At 46.0% G+C, this 22,937-nt stretch overlaps 2 protein-coding genes across 2 annotated transcripts in view; both read left to right on the top strand.

Moving 5' to 3' along the window:
• The first annotated feature begins 914 nt into the window (after window positions 1-914).
• On the top strand, window positions 915-22,461 carry LOC132973269 (teashirt homolog 3-like). The gene is made up of 2 exons (XM_061036638.1): window positions 915-1,342; window positions 18,228-22,461. Exons 1-2 carry the CDS (start codon window positions 1,303-1,305, stop codon window positions 21,542-21,544), a joined length of 3,357 nt encoding a protein of 1,118 aa, XP_060892621.1. The 5' UTR covers window positions 915-1,302; the 3' UTR covers window positions 21,545-22,461.
• zgc:112052 (protein C19orf12 homolog) overlaps window positions 20,998-22,937 on the top strand; it is an 89,709-nt gene continuing 87,769 nt past the window's right edge. Inside the window, exon 1 of the mRNA XM_061036647.1 lies at window positions 20,998-21,007. The gene's annotated coding sequence lies outside the window, so the exon portion shown is untranslated. The remainder of the gene's footprint in view (window positions 21,008-22,937) is intronic.

Genomic DNA, 22,937 nt, shown 5'->3' with positions numbered 1-22,937 from the left:
AGCCTCCATATATGGGACACCCGCACTGTGCGCCGACTTTTTTATTTTTTAAGCTAGAGCCACTGAATCAGTTTTAAAATCAAAACCATCTCTATAATAATCCTCAGTATTGTATTTGTCTATTTGTTTGAATTATCCTCTTGAATAAAGTAAAATGAGGCATTTAGTGTTATTAAACTGTTTAATGTGTGTGTGTGTGTGTGTGTGTGTGTGTGTGTGTGTGTGTGTGTGTGTGTGTGTGTGTGTGTGTGTGTGGGAGGATGGGCGTGTGTAACAACCGACCCCGGTCTCCCCTCCCATGAATGTCAACAGCAGCTTTGTAATTGTGTGGGATTAAATATAATATTATTAGCGGCTGATTGTGTTTATTAGGAAAAATCTTATAATCAACGTGTGTGGTTTTTTTTCTCACCCGAATGTCAATTACAGACACTTAGAAAAACTAAACAATGACGGGCCAATAAAATAATAATGAGATATTAAACAGCAGAGTGTCCCCACATTTACAGAAATATGACAGAGACACGTTTAAGTGCGATAACGGTTCAAACCAGAGAGGATGAGTCCAGATGAGACACACATCTGGTGACATTAGTGGAGTATTATTCTAATGTGTGTGTGTGTGTGTGTGTGTGTGTGTGTGTGTGTGTGTGTGTGTGTGTGTGTGTGTGTGTGTGTGTGTGTGTGTGTGTGTGTGTGTGTGTGTGTGTGTGTGTGTTGTGGTTGCTCATTATCCGCCCACTGTGTGTAATAATCAACTAATAGCTCGTGAGCTGTGATTCACGCGCACAGCCAGCGGAGTTAGTGGTAGGAGGACGGTCGCGCGCGGTGCCCGCCCCTCTCTCTCTCTCTCTCTCTCTCTCTCTCTCTCTCTCTCTGTCTGAGAAGTAAAGAGTTAACGGAGGGAGCGGTGGGTTTGCCCATTCTCCTGCTGAGAGTGACGCGATCATCTCTCTTATCCCTCAACTTTGCCTGTTGCCAGAGCAGGCAGCCGAGCCGGACGCTGCTGTCCCCGCTAACTCTCTCTCTCTCTCTCTCTCTCTCTCTGATCGCGACCTCACCACAACAACACCTTCAGCTCACACACGTTTCTTTTGATTTATCCCTCCGGCTGGCTGTGTTGACACTCGGCCGCGATGTTTCCTAGTTTCTCTTCCCATCGGACTCCCCGATGTTGTGCGGTGAACTACACGGAGGCGTGAATCTTTCTGAGTAGAGGTGGATCTTCCCGGATACGGCGAGGGGAGCATATCAAATCCCGAGAAAAAGAGAAGACTTTCACGGAAATCCCCACGAACAGAAATGCCGAGGAGGAAACAAGAAGCGCCGAAGCGCGCGGCAGGTACGTGTATCCAACTCTTAACGTGCGTAAAAATAAAAACATAAAGGCTCTTTACTGTTTGTCAAACTGCGGATGTTACCTTTGTTGTGTAAAGCTCACTTCACAGTCACTGCAGTTCCGTTTCCACTCCGTGTTCTCTGACGATGCTTTGTCACCGTGGGACACTCTGAGGGCTCTTACAAAGTGTGCTCTTTGTAAAGATGTACACTTTGTATACAACAACGCGTGAATCCGTGGGTTCGGCTCTGCACGCCGCTCAGCTCCTGTAGTCCCATTGGATGACTAGACTGCTGTAAACTTTCGCTTCCTTTTTTTTTTTTTTTTTTTTTTTTACCCTAGCGTGATTCCCTGAAGTTTACCTAGTCTCAGCTGAATCTCTTTCCGTGAATAATCAGTGTTCCTGATGCTGAGTGACCGAGGCGTGCCATGAACGGGACATTCGGGCTTTGTGCGCATTTGATCCGAGCACATAACTTCTTTTCTCTTTTTTTTTTTTTTTTACACAAGCAGGGGGGGTGAAAACCCTACCTCTGAGCTTTTCTCTTTTCTTGGGATAAGATAAACAATTTGAGAGCAGACAATGGGGTTTCGTGGGCTGGAAGGAGCCATAATCGACAGTTGCCATGTCTGATTTGACGGTTGATTGATTGGCTGTCATGCGGCTTTGATCTGATCCTTCCCGATTTGCATCAGAAAATCACTTCCCACCATGTGCTGCAGGCCCCTGACGTCACGTTTAAACCACTTTGAAAGGCCCTGTGTACTTTTTACCCTCTCTCTCTCTCTCTCTCTCTCTCTCTCTGTGTGATGGTCAACTGACTCACTAAAAAGTAAAAGAAGGGGGGACAAAGTGGTTTCACTGTGAGACACGCACACACACACTTTAAGCAGAGAACATCACACTCCCATGTGCACATGCTCACTTGTTCACTCTAAACACACACACACACACACACACACACACACACACACACACACACACAGAGTGGGCAGAGGAGGGCGGGAGGAGTGGGTTAGAGGTTGTAAAAGGAGCCGTGTGCTATGTAATGGAGGGGAGGAATGGGTTTGCTCTGTCAGACCGGGCCGTCACAACGGCTTTGTTTCATGTTTGATTTAATTGTCTCTCCCCTGACAGGCCCATTCATCAATGGCTTTAATGGTCAATCAGAGACAGGCTGAGTGAGTGCTCCCATTCTGTTTAGCCATAAGCTGGCCTGGGCTTTTATTTCATCAAAATGCCCCAGCCTAATGTACATGCTCACTGGCTCAGAGTGGCCGCGGGGAGCACATAAAGAATGACTGAAAGCTTTCTGATTTCAGATCAGTGAGAAGGATGTTTTTCTCTCTCCTCCTCGCCTCTCTCTCTCTCTCTCTCTCTCTCTCTCGCTCTCTCCTCCACACGGCTGTTGCTCTGCTGTCGAGAGCGAATAAAGGCCGTAATGTGGATCGTTTAGTGTTTTTAGAAAACAACTTTTTCTCCCTGAAACCACGCTCCTTTGTTCATTCATTCATCTGTTCATTTCTTCATTTTTTTTTTTCATGCTCCCCTTCCACCCCTGTCAGTCAGCCCGTGCAGCTGCAAGTTATAAAGTTGTCAACTGTTCAGTGGCACACAAAGGGTGATGATGAATTGATTGCAGCACAGAGCATGGTGATAGAGAGAGCAAAGAAAAGGATGACAGATGATGGGCCTTGATTAGGGACTTAGGGGGAGAGTCAGCCCACTGCAACCTTGAGACTTGCATGAAAAATCCCCCTCCCGCCCCTCCACGCACACACAAACACATTTATACACACTCACGCACTCTGCTTTGCTCTCTCATTGTCTCTCCACCACACACACTCTCTCTCCTTCCTTCCTCCGTCTGAGAGGGTTTCTCTCTCCACAGTAGAAAACTTGTTTTGCCTGCTTCATTAGCGTTGCTCCAATTAGCCGTGAGGCTGATGGAGTCCTGACAGGCCCTGTGATTGGAGATGACAAGCTCGGGGTGCCCAGCCCAATGAGGTTTGCCACCACTTTGATGTAATCAACTTGATATTACACAGAGCCAATCGCCTTTGGTTGTGCTGTAACTCAATTTTCCGCTGCAGGTGACAAATGGGCCTGCCTACCTGGGTCAGGTCTGAGTGCTCTTAACAACCGAGGGCAGCTGGCCACGTAAACAGCCCAGCAAACATGAGAAAGAGACTGGTCCCCCAGCTGTGGAAATACAGACCTGCTTCCTCTGTGGCTGCTGATTACCTCTGCCACAGACCAGGGCCCTGAAGCAGTTTAAACGGCTGCAGAAATCCTCCTAACAGGACACCAGCCTAACAACGTGAGGGTGACGATGCCTCAATTCAACAGGAATGTCTCACCTGTACAGTTTGTCTGCAGAGATCTGCAGCTCGTTTACGTCGTCCAGACTGTTGCATGTGTGAGCACACTGTCAGACTCCCCCGTTGTCTGTCGTAACCTGTGTCAAGTGTGTAAGAGAGAAGAGTCCAACACAGTCTGATTTGGACCGGACTCCACAGCAACAGTCTCTTCTTTCTGCCCGCTCAGGATTAAAGCTGCCAGACTGGCAGACATCACTCACATCTATCACTAAGTGTGTGGGTGTCTGTGTGTGTGTGTGTGTGTGCGCTAAAATCAGTGAGCATGCACTTTCGGATTCGCTGGGTTTGAGTGTGTGTAGAAGTGTGGTTTGGCTGCTGGTGACAGGAATTGTAACTGTAGACTACCTGCAGGGGTCAGGCCGTAATTCTCTGAACTCTTCAGGCCTCCTTCGTTACTCGTCGACGTCTTCCTCTCTTCGCTCCTCTCAGGGTTTGCACGTCACCTTTGCAGCATATTCAAACTTACAAAGACAACAGCGTTATGCACAAACCTGGTTTGTTGACGTTTGTAAGGGTACAAACCGTTACAGCACACTGCAGATATAAAAGCAGCGAGTGAAAATGTACAAAAGCTGTTTTCCTCCTACCTCCTTCCTGTTGTTTTTTTATGTGTGAAAAGCTCGTCCTCGTGGAAGCAGCGGGGAGAGATCTGGGACGTAATTGTTTAACCGACAGACGAACTGACAGCGTTAGTGAGCTTCAACAACACTACGCCTCTGCTGGCGTTGTTTGCAGGTGTGAGCTCGGCAAATGTTTTGGCCTTGCAGGCCCCGTTGCTAATGAAAGTCCTGTTGCTGGATTCCGGTGAGGTTGAGTCACGTCTGTGATCTATGTGTCTGATAAGTGCATACCTAATGAGGCTGTGAGCACCAGTGGAAGGAGGAGGGGGGCTGACGGAGTGTTTCCCACAGGTATTGACAGATGCCTTTTTGTTTTTGCCATAGGCCCTGACTCCATAAATCCTGCCTGTGTAATGATAACAGTGCCACCCTGCCAGAGAGTGAGTGAATGAGAGAGAGAAAGAGAGAGAGAGAGGGGAGGAGGAGGGGGTGATGAAGAGAAAAAGAGAGGGGGTGAGGAAATGGGCCTTCTCCTCTTTTGAACACACACTTGGCAGATGTCAGGCTGTGGGAGAGAGAGAGAGAGAGGACTGGAAGTGCTGGAGTTGTGTCACAAAATAGGAAACTGTTTCCTTTCAGCTCTCAGGTTTTCAGCCCAGACTGCTGTCTGAGGCAGAGGCTTTGTAAAAATAGTCCCACCGCTGTTGTGATAGATGCAGCTGCACTGTGGCGACAATTGGGACAGGCTGGATCCCTCCAACTCCACCTCCCACCCACCCACCTTCTCTCTCTCTCTCTCTCTCTCTCTCTCTCTCTCTCTCTCTCTCTCTCTCTCTCCGTCTCCCGCCCCTCCCAGAGGTAGTGAGCGTCACAGCCCGGTTGGATGTGTTCTCTTTTTCGGGGAAACTGAGCTGCTCCGGTCTTCAGGGGTCCTGAAACCCAATCCAGGAGGAGAATAGCCCGGCCATGCCAGAGAGCCGATTTCCTTTTCAACAGAGTCATTTATCACTGACCCACCCTTCGCTTCTGACACGGTGACGTGTGTCATTTATCAAACAGGCTTTACCAGACACACAGAGAGGGAGGGGAGGAGGGAGAGGGGGGGGGCTCAGAGGAAGAGAAAGAGAGAGTGAAAGAGGGGAAAAAGACAGAGAGTGGACGCTGAGAGACAAAGAAAAGGAGAGGAATGAGGTGCAGAGGAATAAAGAGCGAGGAGGAGAAGACGTCTGCGTGAGAGAGCTTTTCCAGGACAGAGTTTTCCTGAAAGCCTCGAGGAGAAGGGTTCTTTGAGGGGAGATTTTTTGGAGATGACAGAGAGGATTGAGTTACTCTGAGTTGTGTTTTGATGAGTGACAGAATGTTCCATGACATCTTTCTAGACATCTAAATGAAGGAAGAAATACACTTAGAGAGCGGACGTGGATGCTGCTGTTGTGAGCACGTAATCAATGCACAAGAAACACACATAGAAGCTCTGAAGAGGACCTGTGTGTGTGTGTGTGTGTGTGTGTGTGTGGCCATATGGCGTCAATGTTTAATGGCGTACGTGTGTGTGTGTGTATGTGTGTGTGTGCTGCTCCCTGATGAGCGGGGCTGACAGGTATCACTCACGCAGCAGCCTGGCCTTTAAATGAACCCGAGCTGCTCTGCTCTCCCGTGGCCCTAACAGGCTCTCTCCAAGATGGATGCTTCTTTAAAAATCAGATTAATGATGGATACCAGGCTTATAGTGCCATTTATCATGAAGAATATTATTTAGGCCGGTCGTGTATGGCTGTAACTGGAGAGCCAGGACGAGGAGAAGCAGGGTGGAAAGCCTGAGACAGACACTCACTGTGTGATGGATGGCTGAGCGCTCTCTGAGTGTTACTAGACACCAGCGCCGCAGCAGTAGGCCATAATCAGATAGCCCAGGGATGTTTATCCCGCAACTACACTACCCAGATTGCCTTAGCCTGGAGGGTTGCTTTATGAAAGGTGTAGTCTATCATTATTATCTTTAAAAAGTTTGTGGAGTGATGAAAAAAGAACCTCCAGACACTGAAGGGCATGCAATCATACATTAAACCATGATCTACTGGATCCAATCTCGCTGACGCTAATGATTACCTACAAGTTTCCATTCCGCTTCTTTCCAGAAGATTCCCGAGCCCAACAGCCAGCGTTCAGAGCGTGCAGCGCGAGGTCAAGGCGAGGCCAGTTTGCTGCTGCTGCAGAAAAGTGAAAGAAAACAGTTGTTTTGTTTTTTTTGTCCTCCTCTTGCTCTCCCTCTCTCTCCCATCTCATACCTCCTCCTCCTCCTCCTCCTCCTACACACACTGTGATTTATGGAGGCCATCCATCTTGGGGCTGCGTCCATCACCTCCTCGTTGCTAGGCGATCATGGCAGCAGCTGTGCGTTGTGAGCAGGGTTTGGTTGTCCCGCTCCCAAGACCCGACTTTATCCCCTTCAGTCCCCCGTCTACACCCTGAGATCTTACTTTTAAACACCGTCCAAGTTAGGAACCACAAACTTTATCCCAGTTTCAGAAACCGTCTCTCTCTGTCGTTGTTTTCAAACGTGCACTGCTGAAAATTTCTAAAATAAAAAAATTCATGGAAGCATGCTCCTGAAATCTTCCTGAATTGTCTATTCACAGCATCACGGTTTCCCTGTCGGACAGGAGGAGGGGGCAAATCATAAAAAAGTATGAGGCAGATTCTGAGACTATGAAGACAGATTTTGCCTTTTATACCAGTACTATGTTTACTTGAGCATTAAGCTGCTTTATTGTATGCACTGCAGTCACATCGGTCGTGCACTCCCTCGGGGGGAATTTCCTGAATATTTCCTGCTGCATTATCACAATGAAAAAAATGAGTCTGTTTGCATTCACACATGCAGCTCAACCGGAGCGTTATGCATGTGTGAAAACACAATTTCTCCTCCTTTGACCCGGTGGGAGCTGGTTATACGATGTCAGATCTTCACTTCTCAGTGGACCCTGAGTCTGGACCTGCAGAGCCACAGTTCCACTCGAACCCCCAAACTTGACTTGAGACTGTTTCAGTAACGCAGCTTGTAGCACAAAACCTTCAGGAAGTTTTTTTATCTGTGCAGCAATCTGAACCATTCAGACTTTCCTACTCCTCATGAAAACACTTTACCTCAATATTTAAGAAAATAAAATGACACGACGACGTCAATATCTTCTCTCTACTGCCCTCTGGGTGGCGCTATCTTGCCCCCCCCTTTAACTCTTTTATTCCATCAGCTGTTAGGCTGTTGAATCCTGCACAGCTGTGACTGGTTTAAGGTCACTTCCTGTACATTTCAGTAACCTGTAAGTTAGAGTCATTCATTTATCTGTTATCAATCTATGTCTGGCGTTGTATTTTTTTTTCCTTTATAAATTCCCGAGTGGAAAAATCTGGTTTTACACTCTGTTATTGGGAGAAATGCTCACTGCGAATCACACACACACAAACAGGACCCGTGGACATGTATTAGTGGAGAGATGTGCTGCACAGGGAGCGCACCAGAGCGTGTTGGGGTTCGGTGCCTTGCTCAAGGGCACCTCGCCAGTTACCAGACCAACTTCCATATCATGGTCTCCATCGGGACTTAATCGGCAACCCTCCGGTTTCCAACCCAAAACCCTACGGACTGAACTACTGCCGCGTGTGTGCGTGTGCGTGTGCGTGTGTGTGTTTCTCGGCATGTAAATGTCATCGTCTGAATGCTGCTGCGACTGTGTTTGTCTCGATTTCCTGTGACACTGAATTTAACCTTCTGGGAGAAATAAAGTCTTCTGAATCTGAACCACATTGTGAATTAAAACAGCTGGTGAGAAGAACAGACGATCTACACAGATTCACTTTAATCCAGGTTCAGAAAACATAAAGAAATACAAACCTTCAATCAAAGTGATTATTGTGAACGAGTGTGTGACCCTGAGTCTCTGTCATCTGCAGAGTTTGAGCACAGGAGGTTTGCAGGGCAGATGAAGATGATTACAGACACACTGAACTGTTTGAATGTTACACTCTTGAACTCTTCAGTGCAGACAGTAAAATGGACGTGTCTAAATCCTGTGAAGGCCCTGTGTGTTGTGGTGCACATCTATGGAGCAGTACAACATGAGCTTCATAGTTTCAACCCTGCACAACTCAACTCTGAGTGTTTAGCCTCACACGACGCAGCACTGAGTGACCTTTTAACAGCCTTTGGTATGATACCTAAACAGTGGAAGGAATGAGGAAATAAACAGCACTACAGCAGCACGCAGCCTCTCATGAGATCTGCCCGAGTACAGCTGAGAGGAACAGTGACGGACAGACGCAGGACGAGGTGTGGGATAGTTTGAGGCCCTGATATCTTTAGGAACTTACCTTCCACACATGCACCTCACAGGAGGGAGGGGGGGGGAGGGGGGGGTTGTCTGGGTTGAACACGATCTCACAACTCAAAGGACTCTGATTACTTCATGCAACACAATCGGGTAATGTCAGGACATTTTCAGGAGCAGAGTGCATTGTGGGGAAAGAGGGTTGTTGTCACGATACCTGAATTTTAAACGTGGACACTAAAATCAAAAAAATATTTATACCTGCTTCAATACCACAGAAACAAAAATATAATTACAAGGCATCTTGTTTTGGATCATTTCCTATTTTGAATTACCAAAAATTGCAGGAAAAATTCTTGCACATTATCTGAATTGCAACATTAGTACGTGCCAATTTGTTTGTGTGATGTAGAGAGCTCTCTCTCTCTCTCTCTCTCTCTCTCTCTCTTTCTCTCTCTCTCTCTCTCACAGCAGATTTTGTTTCATAGTACAACTAAAGATCTGTCTTTTTTTTTTTTTTTTTAACGCTTACGTCCGTTTTCAAATACGAGGAGACAATTATTTTAAAAATGTGGAATCAAAAAGGAAAAGAGAGCAACTGAAAGATCATGGGATGTCAAAAACATGTACGATACTACACTAGTAAAATAACAACAACATTAATATCTGTTTCCAAGGCAGCCAATGCACATTGTCTAAATTGCAAAAATATGTTGGCAATGTTTCGGTACTGAAATGTACTCTCTCTCTCTCTCTCTTTTTTTTTCTCTTGAAGCAAAAAAATCTGACTTTTGATCTGAATCATTTTTAAAGCTTCGGTACGTTTCATCATTTTTGAACACGTGGTATTGAAAAGTAGCGAAGACTCAAACATGTGTGGACGGTGCCGATGATCCGAGGCTGCAGGTCGGACCGGATGCTCGGCCTCCTGCAGGATCTCGATCTGTAATGCTGCTCTTCTTCTTTCTGCACCTGTGGAGGCTGTGAAGTGGTTTGTGTCGCCTCATTGTGTGTTTCCATTTTGATCGTCACGTGTTGTGGCTGCAGGAGCTTTCCAGCTATGAGTGCGGTCACCTCGTTCTCTCCCTGTTTGGGAGTTAAGAGAGAGGGGAGCTTAAGGTGTTTGTTACTCGTCTCATGTCGGATAAATGAAACAAACGCTCGGGTCTTGAAGGTCGGTGTGTGCAGCCACTTATAACAGAAATAATCTGAGGGTTGAATCTACTCATGTGTCTCCCTATTCTCTCTCTCTCTCAGTCTCTCTCTCTTTCATTCTCTCTCTCTCTCTCTCTCAGTCTCTCTCTTCTCAGTCTCTCTCTATCTCTGTCTCTCTCTCTTTCTCTCTTTCATTCTCTCTCTTTCTCTCTCTCAGTCTCTCTATATCTCTCTCTTTCTCTCTCTCTTTCATTCTCTCTCTCTATCTCTGTCTCTCAGTCTCTCTCTTTCTCTCTCTCATTCTCTCTCTCTCTCTCAGTCTCTCTCTATCGCTGTCTCTCTCTCTCTCTTTCTCTCTCTCTTTCCTTCTCTCTCTCTCTCTCTCTCTCTCTCTCTCTCTCTCTCTCTCTCCTCTTCCTCTGTGCATTGACAAGGTTCAGCCCTAAGCTTTGCCTGGGGCCAGAATGATCTCTCTGTTTTTCCCATCTCCCATATCACACATCCTGCACTACAATCGGCGGACACAATGTATTCACAAACCCATCAGGGGGTAGAGAACACACACACAAATACAAACTGACAAAGACACCCATGGTCGCTCGGAACACGACGGCCTGTTCGAGCGGTAATGTGGAGGCAGAGGTATGAATTAGAAAGGTGGAAAAGGAGCAGCGCGGCACGGCCTCCCATATTATGTCAGGACTTATTCATATTTCAAATGACCACAGATCACCTGTTCCATATTTTCTCGTGGGACTCCGAGGCAGCCTGTAAGGATCAAAGGGAGATGAGGGAGCGCGCTAAGTTAGATTGAGTGTGCTGCTTTGACAAATGTGTACAACAGAAAGGCATTTTAGGTATGTTACTGATCTGCTGCTGTTTTGACAGAATGGGGCTGTTTTGGGCTGAATTATTCTAATCTATTTAAAGAGTTTTGGGGGCTGCTGGGAAACTTGAGGAGGGAGTGGAAGTCTGCGGTTTGTGTCTTTTTGAGACTGAGGTGACTTCCTGTCCTGTAGTGTTCTGAGGCTGTTTCCTGTCAGTGAAAGCCCCCCGCTGAGGGGCCGTGTTGGTTTAAGGGCGTCAGGGTCCGGTTCAAATACTGTACACATGTCAAGGAGCACTCGTCATGTTCAGACCCGGTTTTAACTCTCTCCGCTCCGAGCCCTCCCAGCAGATCTCCAACTGACTTCACATTTTCTCATGTGAGCAAAGGTCTCTGCGACTCTGTCCATCTCCTTCTCCTCTTTTCTTTAACTGGTTAATATTCATAATTGTTATTTACAGCCAAGGAGGCTTACGCAAACCAGGAATGTGTGCATGGTGCAAAAACAATGAACACAGAAGTAGAATAAAGAAGAAGAAAGCAGCACTCCTACTGTCGAGGAGCTTCAAGAGAACGAGTGAAAAATATAAAAACAGTGTAATACAGGGTAGGTACAAAAGAAAATGTTAGGGCTGGGAATCTTTGGGTGTCTCGATTTGATTTTGATTCGATCCAAAATCGATTTTTGATTCAAAACAATTCTGGATCCATGGATTCAAAGACTATTTATGAATTATACTTCAGGATCTACTCCAGTCATCTGTGAGACTGGATGAATTTCTTGTTGCTCCATTTGGCATTCTACTGAGTTAAAGAGCTAGCTTTAGCACAGGGAGTGACTGATTAGCCTGAAGGAGGTTATGAATCTATTTAAAATATCAGAAGATAAGAATCTTGATTCTTAGATTAAACAATTTTTTCGCCACCTCCATCAGCTGTCCTGCAGACAGAGAAATGCATGAAAGTAGATTTTATTGAACCACATTAGAACACACTTTCTCCTGATGCTTGATTTTTAATTTTTTTATTATTTACAGTAAGCTATTGTTCTAGACCTTTTTTTCTTGGAGCGCCCCCTGCTTGTACCTAATGGTGCTAACAGGCCGTGCAATCTGTAGCCCACGGTTACAAAGTTGTTTCTTCCCTGATCCACAATCAGAGGTCGTAACAGAACCGTAATGGGGAAGGGGGAGAGGGCCTGTTGCAAAGTGTAATGCTGGAGACGTGTATGTGTGTGTGTGTGTGTATCAGAAGTGTGAGCACAGAGAATAGTGATAGTGAAACGTTTTTACGCCACTGTTGCAGAAGCATAATCTGACACACCAGAAAAAGTGACACCCTGCTGTTGAGGATGATCGTCCATTTGAATTGTTGTTGTTGAATCGGTCTACACACACACACACACACACACACACACACCAATGCTATGAGGGACCTCTGCCGTCCCTGGAGTATAGCTTAGTCTTTGAAGGGACCAATTCAAATCAACTTTATTGACATGATAGATCAGAACTCTATGTAGAAGGAGAAGTGGTTAGTGCGTGTGCCCCATGTATGGAGGCTGCAGTACTCTAAGGGGACGCCTGGGTTCAAATCCGACCTGTGACTTCCTGCCTAACGTGTCCCCCCCCCCCTCTGTCTCTCTCTCTCCCTGACTCTATCCACTGTCCTGTCTCTAAATAAAGGCGTACAAATCCACAAAATACACCTTTTTAAAAAAAAACATGGTCCATCCTAATTTTCTGCAACACATTTTATTTATCGCTGCTTCAGTAACATGTACCCTGTTTCAAAAATCTTCTAATAATATAAGTAGAGCTGAGCGATATGACCTCAAATCAATACATGATGAATTGAACATTTTACCTCCATTATGATTAATTAACGATTATTTCCTTTTTGTTTTTTGACCCCATAGTTCACAAATCTAATTAACTAGTTTGTGTTTATTTATTGAATATTTCAAACTGATTTCAAAGAATCCCTTGAAATGAAAACGACACATTTTAGTTTTAAAGTAGAAATGAACTTCTCTGAAACATTAGAAAATAAATAACTTGCATTTCTTGCAAACAGTTTTTCTGCGGTGTTTACATTTGACTTCTTTTTGTTCGGTGTCGTCTTCCCTAAAGTCAAAATGTGTCCAAACATTGCTTCCTGTGACTGTCCTGAAAATAATAAAAATAATTGTCATGGGTAAGATTTCATCGATTAGATGTTCTGAATGTCGGTTTCGATGACTTGCCCATTCAGCCCTAATTATTAGCCGTCTTTGTTACGGACATAAGCGGGCCCAGAGGGAGCTAAGGTTAGCCAGGAGGCTAACGCTAACAGTACTGATCAAATGTGCATGTGTTGATTTAAATCAGATCCAGGTTCACGGGGTCTTTCTGCAGGCAGTTATGAATAAAGAGGGGATGATGCCATAAAGCCAACCGCTTCATTATATTAACATTAGCTTCTGTTTGATCCTTTAAAACGATTTTATAGGACGGAAATAAGACGTCCTTATGTCTCTTTTATCTTTAAAAAAAAAAACATTAAATGCACAAATCAAAACCCTTACTTGAAATGTTTTAGGGTGATTTCAGATATTATATGCTGAATGATAAAGTATCTGCACGCTTCAGTTACGTCTGTTTTTTTTAATTTTAACTTCATAAAGATGAGTCAGAGGAATTCTCTTTTGTTCTACAGTTGTATTTATATTTTAAAAACACCTGACTTAATCATCTGCAGCATCACCACAAGTTTAACGTTTATTATTCACTAAAATAAAAAGTTTTCCCCACATTATTTTGAAGGATTCATTCTGACAGATGAACTAAATAATCGTACTTACAGCTCTTTCATTTATTCCTGGTAGAAATCAGTATTTACAGAGAGCTGGAGGACTGAGAAGAGACACCGCTCTCTTCCTGTTCATTTTGTCTTTTTTTTTACACGTTGGACTTTATTTCACATTTTACATTAAAGAACTATTTAACTGTGTGTGTGTGTGTGTGTGTGTGTGTGTGTGTGTGTGTGTGTGTGTGTGTGTGTGTGTGTGTGTGTGTGTGTGTGTGTGTGTGTGTGTGTGTGTGTGTGTGTGTGTGTGTGTGTGTGTGTGTGTGTGTGTGTGTGTGTGTGTGTGTGTGTGTGTGTGTGTGTGTGTGTGTGTGTGTGTGTGTGTGTGTGTGTGTGTGTGTGTGTGTGTGTGTGTGTGTGTGTGTGTGTGTGTGTGTAACCCCCCAGCCGTACCCCACAATCCATAAACAGGGTAAGACCGAACTAGCTAAAGCGTGTACTGACAATCTGAGGAAACACTGTCATGAGTTCTTAATGAGGAAACACGGGAGGTTAAAATGCTACAATTAACACGATAATAAAATGGAGGAAATCAAACACTTAAAATAAATACTAAAATAAATAATTCACTGAGAGCTGAACAATAAAATCTTCATGATTTGTAAGTAGTAATTGGGTATTTTAGCAAAATCAGCAAAGTCTCCTGCAGTGCATCTCCTCCCATTAAGATGAATTTATATTTTCTAGACGGTCAAATTTAAATGAGAGTAAAACAAGCCTCATTCAACCATCACAGTCTAATACTTTCATTAAAAGAATCACTTTTTCTCCTTTGATGAGAGAACACAAACATGTACGGTCCATGCATGCCTTTAAAAGAAAAGAAAAAAAAACAGAGGAAGTGCTGCACTCAGGATGAGCGCACATATGGCTCCACTTCTTTTTTTAATATCACTGCACCTTTGGCGAGGTTGTCTTTATTTCTCAGAGCTTCTGAGGGTCAGACACAGGTAGAGGGTTTAATGACACATCCTGTTTACTCGCTGCTGTGGGTGTGAGCCGGCGTGCAGACTGTTTTCCCAGCTGTGGAGCGCCGACCAAATTATTCTCTGTGGTCATCAGGGGACAGATTTAGGAAAAGGGAGAGGACTTAGTGCTTTTAATAATTCACTCCTGATTATAATTGATAATCCTGCAAAAATAAAAGGCAGCACAAAGACTCCTACCCGGTAAACACACATTGATTTTTCTTTAGTCCTCGTGTTTTATCACCGTTGCACACTTGGCCCATTTTAAATGCAGCGTCGAAAACAGACCGCGCTTTGAGCAGCACTCGAGGAGGAACAACCCCCCGAGACGGAGACAGAGAGACAGTGAGAGCACCTTCCTGCTTAATCGCCCCCGTGTCCCTGCCCTGTGTGTGTTGTTCCTGATCGTCAGAGCAGCACTGCAGTATTTCTATCAGATGATCTCTCCCTCCTCGTCTGCAGCCCTTATGTTTATGAAAATGACACTCCACAGGAATGCCTCCTGCATGCCAAGATGTCACTGTCTTTCCTCATCGCTTGCATCTGCGTGTGTGTACGAGTGTGAGCGTGTGTGTGTGTGTGTGTGTGTGTGTGTGTGTGTGTGTAATGGTGTCACAACTGACTGACTATCTTTATTTATAATTAAATGTAGGCGTGTTTGCGGCGGTTTCTTGAGGTGAAATGTGTGTTTTTCTTTGCATTTGTGGGAACGTGTTGTTGCTATTTTCAGGTTAGCCGTGACTGAGATGTTGATTGTGTGAAAGTGCACCTCCTAACATTTGTGAGAGAAAAAAAAAGGAATCATTCAATGAGCGTAATGATTCTTGTCTTTCCTCCACATGGCATCCTCCCCCTTTATCACTCCACACACACACACACACACACACACACACACACACACACACACACACACAAACACACACTAACACATTAGCCCACACCATATGCCTACATATTAGTTAAGACTGCATCCAAGAGCATTGTTGTATTCATAACCCTTCTTCTTCTTCTTTCCGTTCTAAGGGAGCCTCTATACTCCCATCACCTTTTATTAGCTTGATAAATCACCTCTGTTGTCAGTCAAGCCAGGGAGAATAATTGGATGTGGTTGTCGCCCTGTGTGATGGATTATCAGTCATTGGGGATTAAATTAACAGATAGTGCTCAGACATAATGGTTTTTGTTTTGCATTTTAAATTGCCAGGGAGCAAAGCTAGGCTGTGTAGGTTTTTATAGCGAGTCCTTTTGGACCTCTATCTGAGCGCAATGACGAATGAACACTAGGCTAAGAGGCTGCAGCTCTATTAGTATGAAATGTAAAACATTTACCAGCACGTTCAGGCGCACACAGAGAGGCCTCTGCACGCATGTCGGTGTGATAACATGACATGATAGACGATAGTTAGATGGAAGCTTCATTATTTGACTGATCAACTGATTTAAAAAGTTCTGCCTTAATTTAACGTTCGATCAGATTTTTTTTTTTTAAAAACAGACACTTTGAAGAAACTTTCGGTCTTCAGTCGCATTTTTAACCTAAAGCTGCGGCGAGAGAAAGAGAGAGAGCACAGTGTCCCCAAAGTATTTGTTCAATTCAGACATTGTGCACGATGATGCCTGTCATTTTTGGTTATTCAACAAGAAGTGACCCAACATTTAGGTCAGACTTTTATTTTTCTTTCCGTGGTATCAAAACAGTGATTGATGTAGTTTTAATTTTTACGAGTGTCATGTTCTGGTGTCCCTTGTTTGATGAGATATCTGGACATTGTGAAGAAATATTTTCTTGATGAGGCAGAGGAAGGTGACCTGACAGCTTGGTCAAGCGCTGTGCATGATTTCCCTGATGCAGGCTGACATCTGTGACCAGCTCGTGAGGATGCAAACACTTGAACTACCTCGTTCTCGATGCATCCCCTTTCTTCAAATGAGAATCTGACACGGAAACCTTCAAGTGCAGCAGAGAAGGAGAGAAGAAAGAGGGTCGAGCGGTCGTATGGGCTCTGCTAGCAGTCAGATATCTCCTTTGCGTGTTTGCCGGAGCGTAAGCGATTTACCTCCTCGCCCACTTCTTCATCCTCACACACCCCTCCCTCCCTCCTTCCCCTCCACGTCTACATTATCATAATTGTGTCCAGAACATGAGGGGCCGGGGAAGTGATCATGTCATTTTATTTACACCCTGCTTGGCCCTTTTTACAAACGACATGCCACTGACTGCCAAGCGGACTGGGGCCCGACGACATCTTTTGATCAGGGCTGTCGGGGCCTATCAGCGGAGAATGGCAGGTAATGGATACCCAGTGACAAACCAAATCTCCGGGAGGACGGAGAGTGGGCCGCACCTGCCAGGTCTCCATTAGGCTGGCCTCTCAGTAGGGCTGCCTGCTGACTGTGCCCCCAGGGCCCAAATCAGACCAGCGCCAGCCGCATGGCTGCAGAGAGATTGGCTGTTAGCACTGGAAATGAGAGTTATTTCAGCTATGACATTTTTGTTTAGACTGGACGTGTGTGTGCGTGGGGCGGAGAGGGGAATGAAGGATTTAGTCACAGTGTTTGTATTTGTGTGTGTGTGTGTGTGTGTGTGCTCCAAAACTATAGCTTCACCTATAGCTTTTTCTTTGCAGTTTGTCTCAGTTTAAAGTATTGTCCAAATGGCCTCAGATTTGTCTCCATGCGTTCACTTCTTTCAGGATTTCTTTCTTAAGTCGAGCGGTTTTTATGAGCGAGGTGGACGGGAAATGAGGGAGGGTGACATTGCAGAAAGGGGTGAGTGGTGGGTGACTTGGTGTGTTGGCTCACCACCACTGGAGACACCGGTTTGTGTGTATTAGAAAGGGCAGGTTCATCATATATAAACTCATGCACACACACACACACACACACACACACACACACACACACACACACACACACACACACACACCTCTCCTTGTAAGCAGTAACATACAAAACGGCTGAACGCTCATTCGTTGCCTTCATTTTGACGCTACTCTTTCTTACCTCTTTAACTCCCTCTGCCTACACTCTCATTCTCCTCCTCACTTCTGTTTTAGTTTTTTTTTAAGATGTCTTTGTGTTGTGGTTGCCACCTGTTTCCACTGTTGAGAATTGCTTTTAGAAGTGCAGCTCGAAAATGTCTCTCTTCAACATATTAAGAAACTAATGAACTCTTTTCAGTCCAGACGACACCGTAGGACGTTCAGCTCAACAACAAAATTCTGACATCCCTTTCTGTAAAATCTTCCAGATATGCTCTTTGTCTGCGCCTGTGTGTGTGTGTGGTAGTCTCTGTGTCTGCATGTGTGTGTGTGTGTAATCAGAGAAGAGGCAGATGAAGAGGCGTCAGACATATTAACTGACAGATGGAGGTTGATCCAACTCATTTATTACCCCAGAGGAGAATGCCACAGTGAGATTGGGCTTCATTAATTTCAGATTTAGTTTTCATTTCAAGCTGTTGCGCCCTGAGATAAATAAAATGGCGCATTATGTTTTTGCCAAGATATTTCTTTTTTGTTTTCCTCCAATAGAAGGAGTGAAAAGAGGGGAGGCATAAGTTCCGTGTGGCTGGGGTAGTATATAAATACAGGCTCGCCTAGAGGAAAATAACACCTCAACGGTTGATGAGGTGAAATGGGATGACTGTAATTTCTCAGCTCAGCTTTAAAGGCTCCCACACAGATGGCTCATTTATCCCTGGGAGTCCTCGGGCACACATAGCAGGGAAACTTTTTCTCCAGTTATTCTAACATAGCGTGTTCACTCCCTGCAATTTAACTCATCTCGTTCTGTCTCTCTTTGTCTCCTTTCTCCTCGCAGCCTATTCTCCCGAGGACCTGACAGAGCCCGCCGTGGAGGAAGAGGAGGCAGAAGCAGATGACCTGCCCTCAGCCCCTCAGGATGACCTTCCCATGAAAGATGAGTTGGAGGAGCAGAGCGTGGGGCCTGCCAAGGAGCAAGCATGCGACCAGGAATCAGCAGGCGCCCCAGAGCTCTCAGGCCAAGAGATGGACAGTGAGTCACATGTGAGCGAGACCAGTGACCGCCTCTCAGACTTTGAGAGCCCCTCTGGGAAGGCTGAGGGCAGTTTGGTCACTGCACCTCTGAATGGTGGCACTAAAACACCTCCCATCGGCGTGGACACCTTAGAACAAATGAAGGCCATCTACTCCAGCTTCATGAGCAGCCCTCTGTGGTCTCCACTGAACTTTAATTCCACCCCGCCACAGGTGCCATCAACAGTTTCGACAGAGAAGCCGGCTCGCAGCAACAGCACCAGTAGCAGTAGCAGCTGCAGCAGTGGTAGCTATGACTGGCACCAGTCTGCAGTGGCAAAGACTCTACAACAGCACCCTCCCCAGAGCCGTCATCCCGCTCAGTCTGAGCCCGGCCTCTTCAGCACGGTCCAGCTCCACAGACAAAACCCAAAGCTGTTTGGCTCCATCTTTACAGGGGCCAGTAAATTCCGCTGTAAGGGCTGCAGTGCTGCTTATGACACCCTAGTGGAGCTGACAGTTCACATGAATGATACAGGCCACTACCGCGATGACAACCACGACAGGGCAGGCAGTGGGGGGAAGCGCTGGTCCAAGCCACGGAAGCGATCCCTGTTAGAGATGGAGGGGAAGGAGGATGCTCAGAAAGTTTTAAAGTGTATGTACTGTGGCCACTCCTTTGAATCTCTGCAGGACCTCAGTGTCCACATGATCAAGACCAAACATTACCAGAAAGTGCCTCTGAAGGAGCCCATGGCCCCCGTGGCAGCCAAAATCCTGTCTTCAAAGAAAAGAGGTCTTGTAGGGTTGGACTTCACTGCCTTACCACGTTCTAGAGAAGCAACCCCCAAAATGAAGCATCCACCTGCAGACATGAGTGAACCCCCACAAAGACCTTCCTCCAGCCCCTACACCACCTCCAGCAACCGCTACGGACACCAGAACGGTGCTAGCTACGCTTGGCAGTTTGAGTCCAACAAATTCCAGATCCTCAAGTGTATGGAGTGTGGTAGCTCCCATAATACACTGCAAGAGCTGAGATCCCACATGATGGTGACGGGACATTTCCTGAGGGTGACCAGCTCTGTGGGAAAGAAAATCAAAACACTTCCTGAAGCCACGTCCCCAAACCCCGGCCGGGTTGCCACACCTACTGAACAGAGGGTCCAGTCGGTTCCACTCGCACCCTCCACCTTCTCTCCTCCACCTCTTCAAAGTACCCCGACTCCCCCTGCTACCACCCCTCCCCTTAAAGAGATCAAAAAGGAGGAGGTCGAGGAGGAGTGCACTCAGACAGAGGCGGTTGGAGAGGAGAGGCAACTTGTAGCGTCAGTTGGGAAGGAGGAGGATGCAGAGAAGGAGGTAAAATATGACATCTCATTGTACAACTATCTGACTGAAGAGGACCTGAAGGAGAGCCCTAAAGGGGGCTTTGATATCCTCAAATCACTGGAAAACACTGTGACATCAGCCATCAACAAGGCACAGAGTGGGAATCCAAGCTGGGGCGGCTACCCCAGCATCCACGCAGCCTACCAATTCCCCAGTGCCCTCAAGCTCCAACACGGCAGCATGGAAAAGAACTCCCCAATGAAGTTCTTGTTCAACGGAGGGGACATAGCATTATCCTCCCTTCCAAAGAACCAGCCCCTCATTTCACCACCGCTTAGTCATTCCTCCCCCTTCCCCAGCAACAACTTCCAGGCAATGGAGGATTTGGTGAAAAAAGTGACTGAGAAAGTAGCGAAAGTAGAGCGGAGGGTGAAGCAGATGTCTCCTAAGATGGAGAGCCATCTCTCACCGTGTGGCAGCGAGACTGGAGAGTCGCTCAAGGGAGGAGAGGCTGACTCACCGCTGGAATGGAGGGCCGTCACCCCAGCCAATAGCGAAAAGGGAAGCCATAGCGACAGAGCTTCCCCGGCAACAGAACCCAGGAGAGAGGCAGCAGTCAGGTCCCCTCTCGCCTCCACACTGAGAGGCAGCACTGCCATTATTACTGGCCATACTCCTCCAGAGCAGCCCTTTGTCAACCCTCTAAGTGCTCTTCAGTCAGTAATGAACATTCATTTGGGGAAAGCAGCCAAGCCCTCCTTGCCAAACCAAGATCCCCTGAGCCTGCTCTCCAGACTCAGTCAGAGCATGGCTGAGCGGGCTGCTGTGGCCGCCCCTCCCTCACAGACCAAAAAGCAGGAAGGTGTGGTTGATAATAGCTTTTGCCAGCCCAGCGATGACCAGCCTATGGACCTCACAAAAGGGAAAAGCGATAGAGGAGGCTCCGTTGGCTCAGCTCCCCTCACCCCTTCATCCACAGCTTCTTCCATCTCCCCTTCCTCCCTCATCACTCCTGCTAAGCTAACAGTGGTCTCACCCTACACATCAAGCAGCCCGCTGCATGAAAACGCATTGTCAGATATCTCAGACATGCTGAGGAACCTGACACAGTCCCACCATGTCCCAAAGCCCCCCTCAAGGTCCCGGGTCACAGATAAAGTCGATATCGTTGGCTCTACTCACGACGATGATGACGCATCCTTGCATGGAAACAAACGGAAGGGGCGTCACTCCAACTGGAACCCACAGCACCTTCTTCTCCTGCAGGCTCAGTTTGCCTCAAGCCTGAGGCCGACGTCAGAGGGGAAGTTCATCATCCATGACCTCAGCCCCCAGGAAAGGATGCATGTATCCCGGTTCACAGGACTCTCTATGACCACCATCAGCCACTGGCTGGCTAACGTCAAGTACCAGCTGAGGAGGACTGGCAGAACAAAGTTCCTAAAAAACCTGGACTCTGGTCAGCCTATATTCTTCTGTAGTGACTGTGCCTCCCAGATCCGAACCCCAGCAGCGTATGTATGCCACCTGGAAGCCCACCTAGGCTTCAGAATCAGAGACCTGGCCAAGCTGTCCCCCAAACAGACTGTGCGGGACTCCAACAGTCTCACTGAGAAACTGGTGCCCCAGGAGTCCTTCCTTTCTGCACAATCACAAGACGACTGCAGTAGTAACGGGGCAGTGTACCGCTGCCAGCTCTGTGTCCGTAAATTTGCCACTAAGCATGCCATCAAGCTTCACCTGAGCAAGAGCCATGGGAAGTCTCCAGAGGACCATCTGCTGTATGTGTGTGAACTAGAGAAACATTAAATGGCTCCCAGCTGCAGACATACTGGGAGAAAAAACACACACACATGCAGGATGGCTGTCAAAAAAAGTGTAGTTATGCATAAAGATGCCATGAACTACGGTTATAATGTCAGCACAAGGTGTTTACATCTGTTGGGCCTGTAAACATTTCTGATTTCTTTTTATTTAACTTTCAAATATACTCGAGGTCAAAGAAATCCAGCCAGTTTGGAGTCCGCTTGGTTGTCTCCTTCACTGTGAGACAACAGAGGACAGATTACATAAAGATGACGGTGAATCTTTGACGAGAAGGTCAGCTGACAACTTGAAGTGTATTAACTTTATTGTATTTATTTTGTGTTTTTGTGAGTTTGGTTTTGATTTGCTGATAGACTGCATGTGTTCCCGTGTGTACAGTCCTGTCCTGTCAGGTTTTTAATGCTCCCTCTCACACTGGTCATTTCTGAATATTCTAAAACAGCCAAATGCCTGAGAGAGCTCCTTAAAGAATCTGCCAAACAGCAAATGTTCACCGCTTGTTTTTATGTTTTCCTCTGTACAGCCTAATCATGTTCATGCTGATTGTAAAAGCTGCCTTGTTCTTGATCACTGAGTGAGGGGCGTTTCAAATCCAGGTCTGTGTACAAATGTAAATATAGTGTATAAGCTTACCACTCGCTGTTTAAATTATGCATACTTGTTATATTTCCTAATTTAAGAGGACTATGACTATCCACTGGTGCAGAGCCTTTGAAGAAGATTAAAAGGACATTGTTTTGCACAATAGTTTTATAAATGTTATTTGATAAAAAAAAAAATCAATACAAATATGTTAATGCCTTGTGCTTCTATGATTAAATTGAATTAACTGCTGCATAAAACGTGTTTTATTTCATATTCAGTCATTTTAGATAAAGGTGAATTAAATGTCTTTAACGGCATCGATTCAACAAGTGACATGTCTGAGCACTTGTGAGACACGTCACAGTATCCACATTACATTTCTGATGTAGTCGAACGTGATTAATCCAGAGACCTTAAAGCCTCAGACTGCAGGATAATCAGGCCGGTTTGAGGTGTGATTCCTTCCTGACAACCGCGAGGATGTTCCCGATTATCTGCACAGATGATCTTGTCGTGTGAGTCGTATAAAGATCCGATCTTATCGTCCCCGATGTGCTCAGAGATCGTCGGAGGCGCTCTGATTTATATCAAACATGTTCGATATTTAGGATTTAAAATCTTGACCATTAAGTCATGAAAATGTCTGGAGGAAGTCTTGACAGTAATAAGTGAACAGTAATGGTGACCCGAGGAAATATGCAACCTGTACAGGTGAGCTTGACACCTGAAACACATCTGACAGTTACAATCTCGGTGGCTCCGGCCCCATTTGCTAACTGATGTACCATCC

This window comes from Labrus mixtus, chromosome 4 (genome assembly GCF_963584025.1).
Source record: "Labrus mixtus chromosome 4, fLabMix1.1, whole genome shotgun sequence".
NCBI lineage: Eukaryota > Metazoa > Chordata > Actinopteri > Labriformes > Labridae > Labrus > Labrus mixtus.
Note: the sequence above shows the minus strand (reverse complement) of the source record. Positions and strands in the feature narration are given on the sequence as shown.